This window comes from Onychostoma macrolepis, chromosome 07, assembly GCF_012432095.1.
Source record: "Onychostoma macrolepis isolate SWU-2019 chromosome 07, ASM1243209v1, whole genome shotgun sequence".
Lineage (NCBI taxonomy): Eukaryota > Metazoa > Chordata > Actinopteri > Cypriniformes > Cyprinidae > Onychostoma > Onychostoma macrolepis.
This window is the reverse complement of record NC_081161.1, coordinates 3,553,746-3,577,289: the sequence shown is the minus strand read 5'-3', so window position 1 is coordinate 3,577,289 and position 23,544 is coordinate 3,553,746. Positions and strand designations below refer to the sequence as shown.

Here is a 23,544-nt window from a genome sequence, read left to right as displayed (position 1 = left end):
TTGGTCATGTGGCTGTTTACACCAGCCATATACTCTGCCGGTTAAAAGTATTATGTTTTTAAAATGTTTTGAAAGGAGTATCTTCTGCTCTCCAAGGCTACATTTATTTGATCAAAAGTTAGTAAAAACAGTTGTGAACTAGTAATACAATGTAGTATTACAGTTTTCTATATGAATGCATTTTAAGATGTAATTAATTGCTGTGATCAAAGCTGAATTTTCAGCATCATTACTCCAGTCTGATTTCTATCTTTCTAATGTGCTGATTTGCTGCTCAAGAATGTGTAATATCCTCTCACTTGCAGACTGCTGCTTCTTGAGGGAGGTCCAGGCTCACCGTCCTGTTTGTTAGGGGGGAAACACAGTGTTTCGTGGGGTTTTGAGGATATGCTGCCCACACCAGAGAGCAGCGCCGCTGGAGCAGAGAGTAAAGGTGAGCGACAAATAGATGGCTGACCAATGTTTTTGTAAGAAAGTTCACACAATTCTTTAAAATGTCACTGCATGCTGTAGCATTAATATTAATCATGAAGGAAATTGCTAGAATTGCAGCAACTATTCAGCACAACATTTACCACAGGAGAAGCTATTTTATTCCATTTCAGAAATGCTACAACATTCAGTATGTGCGGCCTTATGATTTCCACAATGCAGAAAACATGCACAGAATCGCGGAATCCAGTCATGAAAATGGAATTTACAGTATAACATGGAATTTGGCAAATTTTGGATGAATAAATCAAAAGTAGTGCCGTATACTTAAATTGCGATATGGACTAGTGCCTGTGAATAATAAACTGTAAACAGACTATGAAAATGTGAAGCTGTTTAAATATGTCGTCTGCATGTTCTTTCTGTTTCTGTGTGGTCTTCATGACAACCCTTCAAAATAAAAGTTTGGTTTAACTTAAAGAAATTGTAACAGAAATATGTAACTACAGTAAAATGAACTTCTCAAATAATAATAGCAATAAACGTATTTTAATTTTTTGAAGGAATATCATGCAATTAAATTTTTTTCATGTTATACTTTTAACAGTAAGCCTCTGTTGTGCAGCGCTATGTTTGCCAAAAAATAAAAGGAATTGTTACATTTTCATTTGATTTCATAAAAAAAATTACGTTTTTTTATGCCTTCATTTGATTACCACCGTTTTTGATAATGAAGTTGTGTTAAATCATAACTCCTGGAAAATTAAAAGAGACAACACAGAATTTGCTGAAAAAAACAACAACATTTTCTATTCAATTGATTTGACAGGTTTTGGATGATTAAAATTTGACTAGACCATTAAAGTAAAATTTAAACCAACAGAAAGAAAAAATTGTGGCAAAAATATGGCCATAAAAATGTAATTTTGGTTTAACTTTTAAGAAATTGTTGTTTAATTGTTTAATTATTTAAATTACTTAGACATGCTTTATTATTACTATTTAATTTACCATTAAAAATGGAATCCAGAAAAATGAAAATGCTTTTTTTGGAGAAAAATGGAAACAGAGTGGAATTTGGAAAAAAATGTAATGGATTTCATAGGGCCCTAAGCGTTACCAGTACAATCCGTGCTCCTATGCTGTTGACTAGAAGTCATTTTTCCCTTTCAAAGTGAATTTCCGGTGCGTCTCCCAGCGCTGCTGTCTTTTGCCTCCTCAGTCACTCTCTGTCATCTTTCTCTCTCTGTTTGCCCGTCTCAGACACAGACCTGGGCCGCAGCCTGGCTACAGATGGTTTCTATCTCTACACGACAAACTCTTTTGGGAAGGGCTTAAGCAAGCTGGGCTCGGGGCAGCATGGGACGCTGAGGTAACTCTAAAATGACACAACCACCGCTTCACCTCCTGCCCTGCTCTTCTGTTTGTGCCAGTAACCTCCAGGCCACTATTGTGCTCTTTCTACAGCTCCTGCTTTGTTCTGCTGTCTTTCTCATTTCTGCTCTGTGAGCAACTATATTTGTTAGATGTTTGGACCCTGTGAAATTCTGCTGTCAGTGAACGTCAGTGTGTCTTTCCTCTCTTAAATGTCAACTTCTCGCACTTCCTGTCTTATGGATGAATCTCATAAAGAAATGTCCTGGACATGTTTCAACCAAAATGTTAAAAACAAAAAACCATTTTGCCTAAATGAAAATTTCAGCATAATAGAGAAGACTGTGACGTGTGTAACAGTTAAACCACTTAGAAATTGTTATCATGCTGAAGTCACAGTGGATGTTGTTAGTTTCTGTGTACAAATATAATTTATTTCTGGACAAAAACTATTGTAAAGTATCTGAATTATAATTAGATTTTTGATCAGATTAATTCATTTTAAATGGCAGATTGTGTACCATCTGAATCAACACATTCTCTTGTATAATTTGATATATAGCATTTATATAATTTGATGTATAAAATGTACTTGTCTGAAACCCATATAACACTAAGGCTTTTCCAGAGAAACCAAATAGGAAAGGAGAGTGGATTTCGTGCATTATTAACGGACCAGGATTTTTGCAAATGTAATGGAGTCTAGGAATAGTGTTATTTTAGTATTATTTATGTACTATTATAATATTTATTAAAATTTTGAACTAGCTTTTATTTTATATTTTCAGTTTTCATTTTATTTTAATTTTTAATCATTTTATATGTGCTTTTGTCATTTTTATTAGTTTTTAAATATGTCCATTTAGATTGTATTCAAGTTTACTTAACTTTAAGTTTTTATTTAATTCTATATTTTTTTTATTTCAGTTAATGGAAATTATTTTTAATAGTTTAGTTTAGTTATCAATAACGGCACTGGATAGGAACCTGCGGAGCTAGAACATTTAAAAGTAATTATCAGAATATAGAAATGTATACATACTTAACAGGCAAACACACACACACACTGTCTGTTATTTATGGCAGGTTAGATGATTTGGTTCAAAAACATTTTTTTATGCTAGTTGAAGTCTTTTCACATCCCGATAATAATCACTAAGTGAAGTGGTCTAAATGTACTATTGCTAGGTTCTCTGAAATCACCGACCCTAACTTTAACCAATATTTTATGTATTTGTTTAATTGTTAATAGCATCTCTGTTTAAAAGCACAACGGCTCTATTCCACTAACTGTCGACAATCCTGGCACATCCCTGAAACCTAAAACTTTGTCCTCTGCTCTTCCTCCCAGGGGTTTTGTGTACTGTCGGAATGAGGAACTGGAGGCGGGGTGGGTGGCGCACAGCAGTGGCTTTTTACTCCACCGTCCAGCCTCTTTTGACACCAAACCTCATCAGCTGTGCCAGGTCATCGACCCCTTCACACTGCAGGTACGACCCATGCATCTCAAACCATCACCCTTCACATTGCATTTTCAAATTGACATTGCATGTATGTATTTGGATATTTCTACTCGTATAATTTTTAATGTGTTAAAGTGTATTATTTCAAAGTATGCTTGAAAATAAAACTGTTGCATGATTTGTGAACATGCTTGAGTTGTTACTGATGCGATATGCATTTTGTAAAACATCTCACTTTTAGTTGATATTTCAGCATATGTTGGTAAAAAAAAAATGGACGCTGAATGTCAACTTTTTTTGTTTGTGAAATTAAGAATGTATGTGAATTTACTTAATTTACTCTGTTTCATATAATTTTTATTTTTTCAAGTTTATACCCCCTCTATGCTGTAACTTCCATTTAAGTTTGGAATTCCATAACATGTCAAATAGTTGGTATGGATCACTTCTAAAAATATAATTACAAAAAGTTTTGAAAAATTACAATAATTTTGAATTTTTGTCTGGAGGTTTGCTAGATAGATTGAATTTTGCAAGCAGAATTAAGCTTGAACCCTCCACGTGTACCAAGTTTTGTAAGATGTTGATGTCAGTTGACCCATTTTCAGTTGAAAAATACCATTATATGGTATTATATGCAAAACATTTAGACCAGCAGTGTGGCTGAGATTGCCTTTAGAAAAAAAAGAAGAAATGAACCTGAATTTAATCTACATTTGTATCAAGTTATGGCAGTACTGCACTGTAGGGATGGGCGATATGCGCTTAAAAATATATCACGGTATTTCGATATTGCAATAACGATATCAATGACGATAATCCAGGGAATCCTGTTTCTTTAGAGAAAAGTATTATCTTTCCTATTTTCACCCAAAATAGGGGTTTGTGAGCATTACTGAGTAAAACACGTAATGCAATGACTGTTTAATTCATACTGTAAGCCAGAGGGCGCTCTTGCGCAGAAACTCCACATATCCATAGCAGAAGTAATATTACTGACAACGCTCCAGGAAGATATCCAGATAACGGAGATAAAGAAATTTTAACTGATGAAACTTAAGTTAGACAATAAACATACGATTGCACAAAATATATGGTTTATCAGTGTTCTTCAAACTTGGGTATTTTTATAAGGAAAGTATATTTATAATGCAATGCTAATCGACATGGCCTTTATCACTGTATATAATACTATAATTCTGTAATATGAAACCACGTCTGGTCACAAAAAGAAGTATTTCAAACACTTGACTATGATAAGTTAATTTGGAAAAAAAGCATGTCAATAAATTATATCTTTGTTGGACAACAGGTTTGTAAACAGGCTCATACACATGCAAAACTGTATCGCACACGTGCTACTGTACTACATTTATTCAGACCGATTTTTTTGTGCACTGTACAGCCCTGAACAAACCAGTTCCAGATTGTAGAAGGAGCTCCTCATTTAGCGATATACTCCTCCTCAATTTTACGTCCGCCTTCTGCGATGTCGCTCCGCACGGTTGCACACAGAAATATGTCAACATCTATACTTTATCGTTATTATCGCGGGAAGACTAATTCTTATCGTGGGGAGAATTTTTACCGGTATATCGCAAACGATAAGATATCGCCCATCCCTACTGCACTGCAGATTGAAGACCACAGTCAGCGGACCACAACCAAAACATTAATCCTCACATTAGCAATTATGAGAATAAATAAACATTACTGGCATAATATTTGGAAGAGCAAATTAATGTTGTAAACAAGTGGATTTTTTTTTCATGCATTACACTTTATTTCTACTGTGGTTGTCACGATAACATAAAGGGACAGTTACCCTGTGACTTGTCACCCTGCAACTCTTTAAAACACAACACAGAGGGCAAACCGAAATGTTCTGAAGTGTGCTTACATTTCTAGGGTCATATGGTTTCCAAACGCGGACAGGATGGCGGAGTCCATTCATATAAACGGAATTTACTCTATAACGCGGAATGCCACGGAATTCGGCAAGTTTTGGATGAATAAAAGAATGTCTGTCACTTAATTCGAATCGCGATATGAACTAGTGTATGTGAATATTAAAACGCAAAAGACGGTTTAAATATGAATCCTGCATGTTCCGTTAGCCTCGGTATATATGAATGGCGGAGACGCGGTTTTGTTTAATAAACAAATACTGAAGCACACGTGAACTCGCGGTGATTTTCGGCCTCTGCACTACATGAACACATGAACTTACAGGCTGTGAGTCACTTCATGAGAATTTTTACCGTTTCATTTGAGAAAACTAGCATCATATCATACTGTATACACACAGAAACTTCACGCAACCTGTCAAAATAAAAGTGCGGTTTAACATGTAACAGAAATATATTACTCTTGTATTACTTTTGTACAGTATAATGTCGTCTTTATATATTCCATTTACTGACAAATTTAAATAAAACAATTAAATTATAAAAATAATTATTACAACCACATTAACGACTTAATTGTAGAAAAAATACAATTATTATTATAACTTTTTAAAGGTATATTCACATAATTTTTCTACCATGTATTAATTTTAACAGTAAACCTCTGTTTGTTTGCCAAAAAATAAAAGGGTTTCATTTTGATTTGATTAGAAATAAATAAATGTTTCATGCCTTCATTTGATTATCAGAAAAAAAATAAAACACAAGAATTTCTGGAAGAAAAAAAAGAAAAACAATTGTTGGGTCCAATTGTTCAAAATGTTGAAATTGAGAGTTTTGGACTTATTTTTCACTGAAATAAATGTTTTTGTTATTACACAGAGAGTAAAGTACCGAAAAAAGGTACCGTTGGGTACCGGTACCGAATTTCAGATACCGGTACCGGTACCGTACCGGTTCAAATGTGAACGGTACCCAACCCTAATCCTCACATTAGCAATTATGAGAATAAATAAACATTACTGGCATAATATTTGGAAGAGCAAATTAATGTTGTAAACAAGTGGATTTTTTTTTTCATGCATTACACTTTATTTCTACTGTGGTTGTCACGATAACATAAAGGGACAGTTACCCTGTCATCATTTACTCTCCCTCACTCTCCAAACCTGGGTGAATTAGTTTCATCTGTGTACAGCATCTTATGGAACAAAAAAAAAAGAGACATTTTTAATGAGTGCTTTGTTTGTGGAAGCTTCTAGTTCCCTGTTTCTCTCTGTTGAAGGTTTCCCAAGTAGTAGCGATGCCGCTTCATCATTTCCCAGTGGGCAGCAGCTTGACCAGCCTGCGTCTGTGTTCTGATGGTACCTACCTCTACTGGGTTTGGTCACCTGTCAGCATCAACGAGAAAACCCAGAAAGGCCACTCTGTCTTCATGGATGTCTTCAGGCTAACGGTATGAGACTTTGCTAATATCAGACTTACTAATTTCATTGTTCTTTGTGCAGTTTTGTAGTTGCATATGCATTACAGTTTTTTTGTTGCATGCAATGACTGGTAACCCTTGTGAAAATGAAGCACACTTTAGCATACGTATGGAAAAGAGTATACTTAAGCGTGAGCTGAATGTAATGTTTTCTGACACTTAAGTGTATATTATTTGCTATTAAGTTGAAATATATTATAGTTTGAATTTAGATTTAATGTGATTAGCTGAATTTTTTGCTTTTTGACCCAATTAAGCAGGACTGAAGCACATCTTTACATGCAATTTCATAATTACTTCTGTAGTCTTTGAAATATTGTTAAAGTACTGCTGAATGAACTGACAAGCATGTATGCTAAACCAAAATGTACTTTAATGTCATTTCTATTAAAACTTGTATGCCACGTATTTAAATAAATTTGTAATTACACATTTTTAATAGTGAAGCTGCAATTTAGTACATATATTAATTCTAAATGCAATATTGAATTACAAACTGCAGTTAAAATTATAATCAAGTACTTTACATGTGCTTTAGTATGTTAATCAACATTATTACAAAGGTCACTTTTTACAAGTGTAGTGAAGAGTGTTAAGAAACAGTCATGAAAGTGTTTCTCTAAGTCACTTAAGTGGTCTTTTATTTTATTAACATTATATTATCTGCAAGTCCAGTTGTTAATATCTTTTTAAAATTTGAAGCACAGTACAAGTGCGCATTCAGTACAATTAAGTACACTTCTTTTCACAAGGGAATTATCATAAATGTAGCAAGTATAAGTGTTCAATGAACCCTCACTTCACGAGCTCCCAATATCTGTTTTGTTTTTTGCAGACTGAGTCGGGTCTATGTGTGGCCAGTCCTATACAGGATCGGGTAATCCTGACGCGAAAGGATGGCGAGTCATCGAAGTGTTTGAATGAGCTGCTCCTGAGCCGTATGTCCCGCTTTCGTGCCTCGCACTCGTCCACACTGGCTGCTCTCACCGGCTCCGCCATCAGCAACCCTGTCAAAGAGGAGCAGTCGGGTAATGCTGCTGTATGTTGTTTGTGCCTCGGCTGTTCCCAAGCACCAGCTTCTTTGGCTTAGTTGCTACAATAATGGGAGCCATTGTGAAAAAGAAGTGCGCTTAATTTTACTGAAAGTGCACATGTAGTGTAGTATATTTTTTCAAAAACTACTAACATGTAATATTAATGTTAATGAAATAAAAAGCCACTTAAGTGACTTAAAGAGACACTTTCATGACTGTTTCTTAACACACTTAAGTACACTTTTAAAAAGTGACCTTTGTAGTAATGTCAAATTAAACCTTTTACTTTAAAGTACATTTTAAAATTAGGTTTAAAGCACATGTAAAGTACTTGATGACATTTGAAGGTAATATATTTTAAGTCTGCTTAATTGCAACTTCGTCGTTACAAATGTGTGATTACAAATATATTCAAATACACAACATACAAGTTTCAGAAGAAATCAATATACAAGTACTGTGGCAAATTCTTTTAAGAATATCTTAAAAACTGTTCTCAAATGTAGATAAGAGAATTGCTGCGGTTTTAAAGGAAAAGAATGATCATTTTATTGATTTAATGTCGTTTACAGTTAACAGAAGTGGATGGCAGTGTTATTTTAGTGTCTGATGAAGACCTGACAGGTCAAAATGTTGCGCTGATCATTGAGATACTATTATAGTTTTTTTATCAGTAGTTTTTAGTTTTGGTTATTTCAGTACATCAGGTTAAACTAAATGAAAATGAGAAATGTTTCCTTGGCAGCTATCTGGAATAAAGTAAGTTTAAGTTTTTTTTTTATTTCAGTTAATTAAAAAATATATATGTTTATATTTTATTTTCAGTTTCATTTTATTTCAAGTAACATTTTTTTTATGGTTTTAGTTTTAGTTAATTCTAAGAACTATAGTGAATGGGAAAAATAGACAAAACAACCACAACTGCAAATTCACATCTGTGCTGTGCTGTAATTCTTCACTGTAGTTTTAATTGCAATGTTGATCGTGGTCTCTTGTTTTTTCTCTCGTCCCAGTAGTCAACACAAGCTGTGGTCTGTCTATAAAAACACTGAGGAAGACGCCGATGTATGTATGTGGGACGTATCTGGTGATGCTGGCGCCCGCTCCAGGTGTAGCTGGGAGCTCGGCCACACGGTCGCTGTTCGGTGGCTCCAGTGGCCTTTCTTCCCTCAAGAGTAAGATCTTTATACCCTAAACAAACGTTTAACCTGTTACTTTAGCATCGTTTCATACTGAACTCTGTCATGGATAGTGTCGGAATGGTGATTAATCATTTAACGTTAACACCACAGTTACATAATCAAATATTTAACAATTAAAGGGTTCCCTAGTGAAAAATATATTTACTAAAACGTATTTGAAATACATTTGTTTCATATACTCATTATATCATATACTCCGTATACTCATGCTAAGTATACTGCAAATACATTTACATATTTAAGCATTTAGTAAAAATATGCTGCAATTGTACGTTTGGGATACTACACCAGTATACTTAAAGCCTACTAAATTGGAACAACTAATTTTATACTTAATGCACTTTAATTGTGTGAAAGTAGTGCTGAAGTCCAACTAAAGGTATACTGAAGTATATTTGATTGTGCTAAAGTGGAACTATTTCAAGTATACTTCAAGTACACTTTAAATATTTTCCGTTTAAAGACCAATATTATTCAAAAATCATGCAATCCTCATCAATAGTGACATTTAAAACACATTTTAGGCCTAGTATTATGAAACGTGCATTGTGCACAAGTTGCACTCCAAATAAAGTCTCGAGCAATATGTCAGTAAATATGTTAATAAGATTTTAACTGTACTTAGTATAAAAAATATTACTTTTTTTTTTTTAGTTCATCCAAAAATGAAAAAATTTTCATCATTTATTCACCCTCATGTTCTTCCAAACCTAGTGATCTTTAATAAAGCATCAAGAAGTACATGCAATTATTTACTTTGGAGCTTTTATTAAATATTCTCAACCTCTTGTTAACATTTGTGTTTTCTTTCCTAGTCTTGGCGTCTAGTTTGGTGTTTAACCTGGCTGACGGTCAGTTTAGCAGTCGTGCTGATCTGGTAGATGCTCCAGGAAGTTCTCTGGGTCGCGGGGCTCAGGTTGCAGGACTGGGTAAGAATCAGACATTTTGAGGTGGAGCAGACGGACACCGACACAAACACTTAAAGGAATCATGGTGATCATGTGTTTCTTTTAATCACAGCAGTCGATATAACAACTGAACAATTATTTTAACTGTACATTGAACTAAACAGCAGAGCATTTCTATTTATGACAATTATCCACAAAGTGTGTAGCTTTAAAAAACTGGTTGATGCGGCATATTTTCCGGTCTCTGTTTTTTTTTTTTAAATAAATAAATAAAAATGATGGTAACGCTTTATATAAAGCCTATATTTATATTGCATTGTAAGTTATAGCTACAAATAGGTGTATTTATGTATTTATTATGTATTTTATATGGCATTATGTGTGCATTATAATGCATTAAGAATAAATAACCTTATGATGCATTATAAATACAGGCTTGATCTGGTGTTATAATGCATCATATTCTTAAAAGTTATAACCACAAATAGGTAAGTATTATAATTAGGGTTGCAAAGGCGGAAAATTTCTGGAAGTTTTCCGGAAACTTTCCATGGGAACTTCGTCTGGGGAACTTTGGAAATATTCCAAATTTGAAACTTACCAGGAATTTATGGGAATTTAAGGGAATTTATGGGAATTAATTGGAAATTTATAAAACTGTATCATATACAAACATAAATATATATTGTTTTGATCATAGGCTCACTTGCATGCAAACTAATACAAATTTTAAAAATTACATTTTTGGGGGGGATCTGTGATGCTTTTTTCAGGATTTATTGATGAATAAAAACTTATGAACAGTTTATCAAAATAGAAATATTTTCTAACAATATAAGTCTTTGCTACTACTTTTTAAAATTAATTTAACACATCCTTGTTGAATAAAATTATTAATTTATTTCAAAAAAAGAGAAAAGATACTGACCCCAAACTTTTGAATGGTAGTGTATTGTTAAAAAAGGATTTCTATTTTAAATAAATGTATTTAAAAAAAAATAAAAAATCTTTATTCATCAAGGAATCACAGGTAATAATAATAATGATAATAATAATATTATTATATATATTAAGCAGCACAACTGTTTCCAAAATTGTTAATAAATAAGCATATTAGAATGATGTCTGAAGAATCATGTGACACTGAAGACTGTAGCTTTGCCTCACAGAAATACATTATATTTTAAAGTATATTACAACAGAAAACCATTATTTTATCTCACCTAAATGTTTGTTCAGTCAGTGTATGTTTTTACTATGGTAGCCTAATTTAGTTGCACAGTATATTACACACAGCACAAGGAAGTTTTAAAATTTTTTTGTAATATTCATGTAATTTATATGAATACTTACCAAGATGGACATTTTGATATTTTGTGTGCAGGATTTAAGAAATGATCTATGCATGTAATGGTAGACAAGCACAATGCATGTAGGGGGCGTGGCCTCGATAGCCCCGCAGTAAGCAGTGTGCTGCAATGTGTAGAGTAGAAATTAAACTGAAATTGCATTAAATCTGGTTGTTTTAACCAAGATTATGCTGCAAGTTTTTGTTCTCAACTACATTTAAGTTCCCAGTTCCTGCAATTTAGCAAATTTCCAGTTTATTCCCATTAATTCCCATATATTCCCGTTAATTCCCATGGAAAGTTTCCAGTCTTGAAAATTCCCAGAATTTTGCAACCCTAATTATAATGTATTGCAACTATTGTTTTGATTATTTATCAGATGATACAAAATATTATATGGTTGTTTATAAAGCATTATGCATGCATTATAATGCATTAAGAATCCTCTTATAATGTATTATAAATACAGGCTTCAGAGAAAGTGTTGTGACAAAATGACAAAAGCACACAATAAAATGACAAAAAGTTATCCAAAATAAACTGAAAATATAAAAATAAAAGCTAATTCAAAATATTAATAAATACTGTAATAGTAAGTTTTATTTCTTTGTTCGATTTATAGTTTTAATTTTAATTTGTTTTCCTATCATTTTAAAGTGTTATACGAGTACTGACGTTATGTTTTGATAATGACTGTTCCAGGGGCCAGTTATGATGCATTTAACAATTTAATCTGGACATGCTCCAGCGACTACATGGACCAGTGGTGTAATCCTGGGAATCAGGCCTTCCATCATGTGTGCCAGCGACTGGGCGTCAGTCACGTCATCAGTCAGCCTAAAGGTACTGAAACTATGCCTATGAAAACAGAAAGTATAAAACAGTTAGCTTGAATTGATTTTTGTATGGTGTAAGATTGTACAACCAAACATTTTCGACTTTTGAAACATTACACCATGTTCTAACCAGGCACAGTTTCCCGCTATTAATAGTGATCGCTTATTTTGCTAAAATGTCCCTTGTGAAAAAGAAGTGCACTTTTGCATTTTTTTCAAAAGAACACTTATTACAGTAATATGTACTTTGAAAGAATATACTTAAGTGTGAACTGAATATAATGATTTCAGACACATAATTGCATGCTAATTGCAGTTAAATTAAAATGTGATATAATTAAAACCAGTGCTGGCAAAATGAGTCGGAATGCGCACTGACTAATCTTGAGCTACAGACCAAAAAAAAGTGAAATGTCGATTTTGGTCGAATTTCAGGTTTTCACAAAAATTAGTTCCTTAAGCCCTCGTCTAGCTCTCGTGCTCCAGATAGTAATTAAACATCTAAAAGTATCTTTTATTGTACGTTTTCTGAGAGGAGTACCTTTTCTCTGCTCGCTTCTCACGCTGCCAGCCTGCCACTCACTGACATATGAATCACACACATAAAGGCGCTTCCGCCAGTGCGCAATTCTGATAAATATACACATACTGTAGTGTATACACAGAATTACAGTATTTAAGTAGACTATTCACGCAAACATATTATTATTATTATTATTAAGTAGGACTTAAGTGCATCTTTATATGTAATGTCATAATTACTTCTGTTGCTGAGAGTACTGAAAGGCATTGTTGATGAACTAAAATATGTATATGTTGTATTTTTAAAACTATTTGTAATTACACATTTGTAATGAAGTTGCAATTTAGTAAATTTAAAATATGTTAATTTTAAATAACACATTATAGTTAAAATTATAATTAAGTACTTTACGTGTGCTTTAATTTGTTAGTCAAAACATCAAAATAAGTGCAGGATTACTAAAACAATGATTTAAAATGTGATCTAAAGTAAAACTTAATTTGACATTATTAAAAAGGTCACTTAAGTGTGTTAAGAAACAGTGTCATGAAAGAGTCACTTAAGTGGCCTTTTATTTCATTAACATTTAACTGTTTTGTTATTTTTTAAATAAATTTGATTTTATGTACACTACAAGTGCACATTCAATACAATTAAGTGCACTTCTTTTTCACAAGGGTGAGCACGTTTCTGCTGATAGGCCACTTGCTATACAAAGTTTTTGTTTTGTTTTGCTTTTTAGATGTGCTGATATTTTGTGCAGAAATGATCTGTATGATTTTCCCTATAATATGTTTTCAACTCTTTATGACAGAGGAAATGATAGACACATCCAAAGTGATAAACCAGCTACTCCATCATGTTGGTGCCATGTGCATCCATCAGCTCAACCTGCTGGCGGCCAGCAGTAATCTGCACCTGGGAACCTTTATAGGAAAACAGCCCATGGAGGCCTGCCACTTCAGCTCCATATGTGACGTCATGGAGAAGGCCATGGTTAACGGAGACACCTGCATCATCCGCTGCATTCTGGTCGTCTTTCAGGTGGGGTTTCGCTAGAATATTTAAAATATAAAAACTTTAAATGACTTTCAATCAGTTTTGATGAAGCTGTTCAGTAGTAGTGGTAATTTTGTTAATGGAAATGATATAGAAAAAAAGTATTATTAAAAAAAAAACAATTTAATTTTCTTTTTATCCAGGTTGTGTTCCAGTTTTTTAATCTAAATTCAGAGCAGAACCGGGACTGTGTGAAGCGTTCGGGACTGCTGCTGTGGCAGTTACTTATGGCTCCTCACGATCAGATAGAGCCGGAAATACAAAGAGAAGTGTGTCTCGCCATCAGGTGAGCCTTAAAACGAAGTCAGAAAATCAAAAAAGTCAAAGAATATCTCAATATCTGCAACAACTATAAACCATTTTTCTTTTTTCTCATTAGCTCAGGTTTAAACACCTTGTACCAGAGCGAATCGGAGTTGAACAACCTGCTAAAATTTGTTTTCACAGAGGGTGAGAATTGCAAATAGACACACACATAGTACTGAAATCATACTTAATTATAAGTCAAGTTAGCATTAGAGCCCTGCACGGGCCTCAAATTTAGGTCAGAGCCCGGCCTTTGTCTGACAGCTTATCAGAATTACCGGCCCGAGCCCATCATTTTTTTCCCCTTTCTCCTAAAACAGCTTATAGCCTACTACTGTTTCAGCTATTAAAATAGTTCAATTTTGTATGTAATGGGCAAAGTGATAATATTTTGTTTAGTTTTTTAAGTTAATTTAGAAAAAGCCAGCTGAGTTGATCGTAGCCTATGTTTGATCAATTTACCCTTCTCAAATCATCACGGCTTGCCTAAAATAAAATCTATAGATATACTAAAACAGTTCAGGCATATAACGTTTAAACGTTAAACCTAGATAAATGTGCGCTATATCGGTAACACTTTACAATAAGGTTCATTAGTTAACAACATTAGTTAACATGAGCTAAGAATGAACAATACTTCTACAGCATTTATTAATCTTAGTTAATGTTAATTTCAGCATTTACTAATGCATCATTAAAATCTCAAGTTGCGTTTGTTAACATTAGTTAATGCACTGTGAACTAACAATGAACAACTGTATTTTTATTAACTAACGTTAACAAATATGAATAAATAGTGTACTAAATGTATTGATCATTGTTTGTTCATGTTAGTTAATACATTAACTAATGTTAACAAATGACACCTTATTGTAAAGTGTTACCGCTATATCCAATAGTTTGTGTGGAGAGTGGAAGCTAAAGTGCGCTTTGCAGGACATGGAGGTGCCAGCGCGATCACTTGCATTTTTTTCAGTGGAAACAACTTAAAATACTCCGTCATTTTTGCTCATAAAGGTAAGAGTAATACATCATTCGGAACTGTAAAGGGTCTACTTTTATTTGTGTGCACTTACAATATCAACAAAATGTGCTTTTATAAAATAAAGAAAACAAACATGATGTGCTTTCTGCCGTCTCGGTCTTGAACAGGAGCGCTTCACCAAATTGAACTCAGCAAATACATGCCTCACAGACATGATAAATATATCTATAGAAAGCTTACATTACTACTTAACAAAATAAAACAAATCGAAAACAAAAACTCTTTCATTATAACCATAATACATAAAGATGCACTTCTAAATACGCGTCTAATGAGGAGATGGCGAGTCAGGATCGTCATCTTCATCCTTGCGACACGGACTCAGAAAACACTAGTTTATTAGTAAATAATTCAAATATCTCCTTACTATTTACCCCTGACACATTCATGGTAATTATTACTTTTACCGGTGCTTTGCGGCAAGCTTTAGCCTATTGCATGCAATTGCGTTTTTTGCGTTTTCAAATCCTATTGCTTTTTTTTTTTCCATCACTAATTGATGGAAAACGCCCTAGGGGCATTAAAAAAGTCGAGGCCCATTGGGCCCGGGCTGAAATGCAGGGCTCTAGTTAGCTTTGAACAATTTCATATTGATGAGCAACATGTGCCAATAATTATTATGGGTTTTTTTTCACTGTAGGGGAGAAGAACAGTGGTTTGTCACAATTACGGGATGTTATATTAAACAACCTTGCTAACCAGTTACAGAAGAACCGCTTTGGTAGTGAGGATGATGACCACTACAGGTAACAAGTTTTACTACTCTTCAGACGGAAAGTGCTTAAGTTCAATATAAATCGCTTGCTCTGTTCACTTCTGTATTTTATTATACTGCTAAAGATGTACATTCATTTTGTTGTCATCTCAACACCTTGATAACTGACTGTAAATGTTGTTTTTGTGATTAATGTCTGTCATGTGCAAGCACCTTCGCCCTTCTTCCCCTGCAGGCTGAAAGATGAACTGTTGCAGTGTATCTTGAAGACTGTAGTGCGCGAGTCGTGTCTGCTTATCACCAAATGTCAAACCGTTTCCAAGGAAGACCTTCAGAAGCTTCTCTCCACTGTACCTGTATGTGACTTCCGTATAAATGCATTTAAGAACTTTGTAAAGAAACTTTTCATTTTGACTTTCATTGTGCTTTTTACTTTTTATTTAACTTTTAAGTGAACTGAATTAATGTTAAAAGATGCAGTTCTACAAGCTATTAGCTTTCATAACCCTTGTGAAAAAGAAGTGCACTTTAGCATACTTTAAAAAAAGAGCACTATTACTGAAATAATATGCTTAAAAATACATGCACGAACTGAATGTAAAGTTTTCAGACACTTAATTCCATGTTAATTGCAATAACATTTTTAAATATTTTGTAGCTTAAATTTATATTAAATCCAATCAGCTGAAATTTAGAATTTTTTTGACCCATCTATTTATGACTTAAGTACATCTTTATATGTAATCTCTTAATTGCTTCTATTGTCTTTGAAATATGATTAAAGTACTGCTGAATGTACTGACAAGCATTTATGATAAACTAAAATATAGTTTAATAGTTCACTTTAGTGTGATTTCTATTAAAACTTGTATGCCAGTTGCAATTTAGTTAAAATGATATTCAAGTACTTTACATGTGCTTTAGTATGTTAGTCAGCACATCAAAATAAGCGTACTTTAATGCACAACAAAAGATTATTAAAACAGTTATTTAAAATCTACTTTTAAATCTTTTAATTTGGCATTATTACTAAGGTCACTTTTTAAAAGTGTACTTAAGTGTGTTTAGAAACAATCATGAAAGTGTCTCTTTAAGTCACTTAAGTGGCCTTTATTTCATTAATTTATTATCTCCAAGTAGTTTTTTTTTTTTAAATACGCATTTAGGATTTGAAGTACACTAAAAGTGCACATTCAGTAAAATTAAGTACACTTCTTTTTCACGAGGAACAATACAGCCATAATTTGAAATAATTGTCTTTTTTCTGTATAAATTCACACAGTTTGCTGTGTCTGATTAACTGACAGCGCTTCCACATTAACAGGTAGCGTCACCAAGCTTGCGTTATTTAATGGCTGTGCAGAACCATTTGCTCAGCAACACCATCCTGCTCCACCCGGACGACATTGATGATAGTGACAGCTCCCTACAAGGGGAAACAATGAAGGTACAGGTAAACATCCCCTTTAAAAACCCTACGGTCTCTCTGATTGGTTAGTGTGGACTGCCGGTGGCTCCATCCAGGAAAGGAGGAACATACAGGAATTCATTGCATTGGTATTAAATCAGTTCATTATAGTGTGGTCTGTACTGCATTGTGTACCAGATAATCAGCTTTAAGTTTGGCATTGCAGCATCTGCTTTTGTGTGTGTGTGTGTGTGTGTGTGTGTGTGTGTGTGTGTGTTTCCCCAAAAAGTTGAGTTTTTCATGAAGTAATTCAATATATTTAATGTCCATTTGATTTATTATTTGGCAAATTGTCATGTAATAAGCACTGGTAATGTAGGTTTCTGTAGTAGGATAGGATGTTCACTTTTTGATGTAGGTTAACATTTTCTGTTTTCTTCTCACTAACATATTAGCAGTGTTCTAAAACCTAGTGAGCTGCCTTGCTGTCTACATAGACAGCTGCCTTCTAAGGCAGCATCCTAACCATTTTAGAACATTGTCAGTGACTGACTTGAGATGCACTAGGCCTATATGGGCAGCATCTCTCATAATGCACACACGTGTGCCACACAAATAGCAATAAATACTTCTAAGATAACAACACAGCAATTTAAGAAAAAATACTGCAGTAGAATATATAGATATTGGGTTAAATTCAGCATTTTTAATTAGATTGAACTATATTTATATGTATCATAAATTGACTCGTGTTTTGATGGATTTATTTTCAGTTTTGGATTTGTGTTTAGGCCGGAAATATGTCAAAATTTTGAGAACTGTGCTAACCCAATTCTCAGGGCAGCGCACTAAGATTTAAAACAGAGCCATTGTACCTTTCCTTCCCTTGTAAACAAGCTTAATTACTGTTTGTGCACTATTAAGAAAACATACTTGCAGATAGTATAATATTAATGTAATAAAAGTACACTTAACAGAACCTTTCATGACTGTTTCTTAAAACACTTAAGTATACTTTAAAAGTGCAATTTGTAATATCAAATGAAAAGTTTTACGTAAAAGTATGTTTTAAATAATTGTGTGCTAATCTTTTGTCATGCATTGAAGAAGTACACTTATTTTGATGTGACTAACAAATCGCTTGAAAAGTACTGGAGTATAATTTTAAACTGGTTTGTTGTTCTATATTATATTTAAGTTAATACATTTTAAATGCACTGATTTGCATCTTCATCATTGCAAATGTTTAACTGCAAATATATTTAAGTACACTTAAGCCATATTTTCAAAAATGTACTTAAGTCCTAATTAATTGGGTCAAAAAGCACTATAATGTTTAGCTAATTTAAACTATAATACATTTTCATCTTATTGCACTTAATTTTCAATTAAGTGTGTGAAAAAATTACATTAAGTGTATTCTTTTAAAATATATTGTTTCTATACTAAGTACTCTTTGTTTTTGTTTGTTTGTTAACTCTTTACAATAAGGTGTCATTTAATAACATTAGTTAATGTATTAACTAACATGAACAAACAATGAACAATGCATTTATTACACTATTTATTCATCTTTGTTAATGTTAGTTAATGAAAATACAGTTATTCATTGTTCATTCATGTTAGCTCACAGTGCATTAACTAATGTTAACAAACACAACTTATTTTAATAATGCATTAGTAAATGCTGAAATTAACATTAACTAAGATTAATAAATGCTGTAGAAGTATTGTTCATTCTTAGTTCATGTTTACTAATGTTGTTAACTAATGAACCTTATTGTAAAGTGTTACTGTTTTTTTTTTAAAGTATGCTAGAGTGTACTGACTATTCACAAGAGTTCTGTAGCGGCTGTAGATGTTCTCTGAGAAATGTGTGTGTTGAATGAACATGTTCCCGTCAGGAGCTGCAGACCAGCATCCTGTCACTTGCCTCTAAGATCCTGGTTGGATGTGATGAGGTTCTGGAGACGCTTCAGCAAGTCACCAGCTCTCTCATCAACAGCAGCATCAGCGATCGAGAGGCCAGGTGCATTCAGATATCAGCAACACTTCTTTGATGATGCTTTATTTGTATTTGTACATGTACTGAAGCACTTTACTTATCATCTTCTCGACACTTTTTTTTTTTTTTTTTAATGTCAAGACTGAGAGGACTTGAACAGGTGACGAAGGCCACGATGTTGGGTCACTTGTTGCCCGTCCTGTTGACGTCACTGATGCACCCGAACCTACAAACCCTCACACTCGCTGACGCTCTCATGCCACAGCTGGTCCAGCTGGTCCTCTATACGAGTCAGGTGTGTATGTGTGACTTAGAATATACTATAATAATCGAGTTGTAAATATGATAATGGCTGGAAAAGACGGGTGATGCACAGTGTGTAAAAATACATTTATCTCTGTATTTTTCATCCTTTGGACAATATTTGATATACATAGCATCTCAATGTTTACTTTTTTGCCTACAAAAGGCTTTAAAATATATATATTTTATATATATATATATATATATATATATATATATATAATATATAATTAGAAAAAATACAAAGCTAATCAAGCATCAAAATATTCATAGTGATGGTTAATTTTATATCACTAGCAAAATAATAGTAAATATCGACCAATCACCTATTCAGTGTACAGAGATCCCTCATGTTTTTGAAAGAAGTCTCTTTTCTCACCAAGGCTGCATTTATTTGATCAAATATAAAGTTGAATTGTGAAACAATTTAAAATATCTGTTTTCTGTGTGAATATATTGTAAAATGTAACTGATTGCTGTGATCAAAGTTGAATTTTCAGCATCATTACTCCGGTCTTCAGTGTCACATGATCCTTCAGAAATCATTCTAATATGCTCATTTGCTGCTCAAGAAGCATTTCTGATTATTATCAATCCTGAAAATAGTTTTCGAATATTTTTGTGAAAACCTTGATAATTTTCTTTACTGTTACTTTTGATCAATTTAATGCATGCTTGCTGAATGAAAGTATACATTTTTCAAATAAATAAATACTGACCCTAAACAGTGTACATTGAAATGAGCAAAATCTTGGATTTTTCATGAATATGTGTTTTGTAAAATAATGAATTATAAGCCGCTGCTATTGTTAAGGTTGACTGCTCTGTGTCTCTTTCTCTGTCTATCCAACAGACTGCTTTGCTTCTAAAGACACATTCACCATTATTTGTTGAGGATTCGCCACTAAATCAAGGCTCCAATCCACCCTCGTTAAATGACAGGTAAATTATTTTACATTTTTCGAAACTTTTTCAGTTTTGTAGTTTTTTTAAAAAAAATTTTTATTATATCAAAAGAAACATGTTGGACAAAAGTATCTAGATTATTCATTCACAAAATGAAGTTGTTTTTATTTTAGTTTTCAGATTCTGGAGGAGAGAGAGGAGCCGGGCTTTCTGACCGGCCTGAAGATCCCTGCCCCATGGGCTGCTGGGAAAACAGTGGAAACTGTTCATCCGGTGCGAGACAACTACAAATTTAAAGAAACAGTGCACATACCTGGAGCTCGGTGTCTCTACCTCCGCTTCGACCCTCGCTGCTCCTCACAATACGACTATGACAAGGTTTCACGTTTCGATTCTCTGAATCTGCTGTTCTCAATTACAGTGGAATAAAAGTGTTGCATCGAATATTCATGCTCATAACCTCTCTTATTCAGCTGGTGATTTACGCCGGGCCAAACACGAATAGTCGTAAGGTGAGTGAGTATGGAGGAAACACCATGGGTTACGGTAGCCGCAGCGTCTTAGGAACCGGATGGCCCAAAGATCTGGTCAAGGTGAGGAACACACACACTTTTTCATCAGATGGCACACGTTCAATGGTCAAGAATAACAACATAAAATCTGTTGTTATAATAATAATATTTTTTTCATTTTAATATTTGATACAAGGCTTTCTTTAATGTCATTTATTAAAAATATCCGCCTCTTGATACACTGTTTACTACAATGTCAATGGCAGTAATCGCAAATATGGCTTTTATTGATTTATTAAAAAAAAAAAAAAAAAAATCCTGATGAATCAAATGTGCAGCAAGAAAATAATTTTACAAAAATAAATTTTGTCAGATTAAAAAAAATAATGGTGCGCTTAAAATTAAAATATCAAAATAAATGTATCAGGACACCAGAGTGCACATTCAAAATTTTTCAATAGATTGATATCCTTAAGATATTTATGCAACCTGGACGTTAGGCAATAAAAAATGTATCATGTAAATACGTAATTCGTTTTATACAGTATATGAAGTATATGCAATGGTAAATGTAAACTTCTGTTCATTAAGCCTTTTGCTTACTCCATCTTGATGTGTATTGCTTTACTTTTTTTTTTTTTACCTTATTTCTACTTATTTAATTTTTCTAGATTTATATGACCTTAAGTTTTTATTTAATTATACTTATATGTACACCGGAGAATAGAGAAAAAGAATTAAATTGAATTAAATGTGTGTAAGTGCCTAGTGCTTCTTGAAATTATACCAAATTCCTTGTGTGTTTGTGCACACTTGGCAAATACAGCACATTCTGAATAATTTAAACAATCTACAGATATTAATGCTTCTAATCTGATGTGTTTTCAGGTGGAAGGAGATACTGTGACGTTCTCTTTTGAGATGAGAAGTGGACGTGAGCACAACACCCCAGATAAAGCCATGTGGGGTTTCTCATGCACTGTCCGAGCGCAGGTACCCGCTCAAGGCTTTACACTAGCTTTTAAATAAATGCCAATCATAAAATTTAAATGCTCTTAAAATTATTTATTTTGTTTAAAAAATACTTAATTGGTTGCTAACATATGGTCAACTGCAAAATTACATTTTTAAGCTGAATTGGTATATGGATAAATGAAAATAAAAAAATAATGTAAAAGTATGCATAATTGTATTGTTACACTATATTTAAACATGGATTTACCAATTTTAAATGAATTTGCAACATTTACAATAAGGTCCCATTTGTTAAGATTAGTTAATGCTTTATCTAACATGAACTAACACTAACCACTATATTTTTACCAGTATAATATATTTAATTTTGTAGTTTTGTGAACATCAAAAACACACTATAGAATTTGGGGCTCAGCAAAAGCAGTAAACTGAATTTTAAAGTGAAATAAAATTAAGTCAGGTCTATTGAGTAATTAATTTTTTTAAATCTAATTAAGTAATTAATTAAATGGCAAATTAATCGCACATAAATTTTGGATAAACTGCCCTTCAAAAGATCTTTTAAAGCCATTATTGTGCTTCAAAGCATTGACTAAATATTACAAAAAAAGTAGATTTAGAAAGAAATGTTTTTGATTCAACTTTGCATAAATAAGAAGTAATTGGGTATTCATGAATTAATAAAAACAAAACAAAATGAGTCATTCATTCAATCGATTCGTTCAAATGGCAGATTCATTCAGAATCAAACCAGTGACTGTCTTTATGAACGAGTCACTGAATCATTCACTCACTCGAGTCCGCTGATTCATTCAGTAAAGAGAAAGTGCTGTGTGCTGCACAAAGATGCACAGCATTTCCACTGTGGCTTTTTTAAAGTTTTTTTTTATTGTTGGTAAAATTGTCAATTTTGATAATATTATGTCTAAAATGTATCACAATGAGTTGCATTATTGTTTATTGAACTGTTGAATAAAATTATCACATTTGCAATCATGTAGATGTTTGGGGAAAAACAACACTTGTGCTGCTTTCATGTGATATTTCTAAACTGATTATATAAACATAAAATGAAAACCCATACACAGGCATTTTTCTGCCTCATATCTTGAATTTTAGATGAGCATAGCTGCATTCTAATAGGCTTCATAGCACAGTCAGTCAGTTAGTGAGTCGTCCTGCATCATGTTCATCAGCCACTGCATCGTTGTAAGAGGATGAACAAATCTGGGCAGGGCAGGTGCATTAAATGCATTAATCATTTTAACATGTTATAATTAATTGCACCAAATAAACGTGTTAAATCGGCCGGCCTAATTAAAATGAAAATAAAGTAAAAATGGGCAAATGTTTCACCTTGCTTGTTTGCACTGATTCTGTTGCTTGTTTCAGGAGTCGTCAGAGGACGTGTCCGGTGGGCTGCCCTTCCTGGCTGATCTAGCTCTGGGTTTATCAGTGCTGGCCTGCGCCATGTTACGCATCCTCTATAACGGCCCCGATATCACACGAGAGGAGGAGGCTTGCCACGACCTGCTCTGCTCCAAACTACTGCAGAGGTGTGCTGCTTCACCTGCCATGCACAAACACTGTAACATCAGCTGCTCTTCAGTGGTGCTTGTGAAGACAAGTGCTTAAAACCCGCCTGAATGCAAGCTTCAGATGTTTGATGCTTTTACAGGGTTTCTAGTCATTTAGGCCACATTTACACTGCATGGTTCAAGTGACCCAATTTCATTTTTTTTTCCTCCTATGATGTGGCACAGATCAGATGTGACCCATGAACATGTAAGCAGGAA

At 33.5% G+C, this 23,544-nt stretch overlaps 1 protein-coding gene across 4 annotated transcripts in view; it reads left to right on the top strand.

The window, feature by feature from the left end:
• Positions 1–23,544, top strand: part of LOC131543754 (probable E3 ubiquitin-protein ligase HECTD4) — a 93,405-nt gene that overhangs the window by 10,231 nt on the left and 59,630 nt on the right. The window contains exons 4-24 of one of the 4 annotated variants that reach the window (XM_058781503.1): positions 306–433; positions 1,696–1,804; positions 3,158–3,296; positions 6,462–6,632; positions 7,498–7,690; positions 8,713–8,871; positions 9,714–9,827; positions 11,858–11,998; positions 13,329–13,558; positions 13,717–13,859; positions 13,953–14,023; positions 15,565–15,670; positions 15,875–15,995; positions 16,964–17,086; positions 18,952–19,076; positions 19,194–19,347; positions 20,209–20,297; positions 20,435–20,639; positions 20,735–20,854; positions 21,662–21,766; positions 23,141–23,304. In XM_058781503.1, the coding sequence (XP_058637486.1) occupies positions 306–433; positions 1,696–1,804; positions 3,158–3,296; positions 6,462–6,632; positions 7,498–7,690; positions 8,713–8,871; positions 9,714–9,827; positions 11,858–11,998; positions 13,329–13,558; positions 13,717–13,859; positions 13,953–14,023; positions 15,565–15,670; positions 15,875–15,995; positions 16,964–17,086; positions 18,952–19,076; positions 19,194–19,347; positions 20,209–20,297; positions 20,435–20,639; positions 20,735–20,854; positions 21,662–21,766; positions 23,141–23,304 (2,910 nt within the window). Of the gene's footprint in view, positions 1–305; positions 434–1,695; positions 1,805–3,157; positions 3,297–6,461; positions 6,633–7,497; positions 7,691–8,709; positions 8,872–9,713; positions 9,828–11,857; positions 11,999–13,328; positions 13,559–13,716; positions 13,860–13,952; positions 14,024–15,564; positions 15,671–15,874; positions 15,996–16,963; positions 17,093–18,951; positions 19,077–19,193; positions 19,348–20,208; positions 20,298–20,434; positions 20,640–20,734; positions 20,855–21,661; positions 21,767–23,140; positions 23,305–23,544 lie in introns of all 4 variants that reach the window. The other 3 variants (XM_058781501.1, XM_058781502.1, XM_058781500.1) reach the window with 3 other exon arrangements.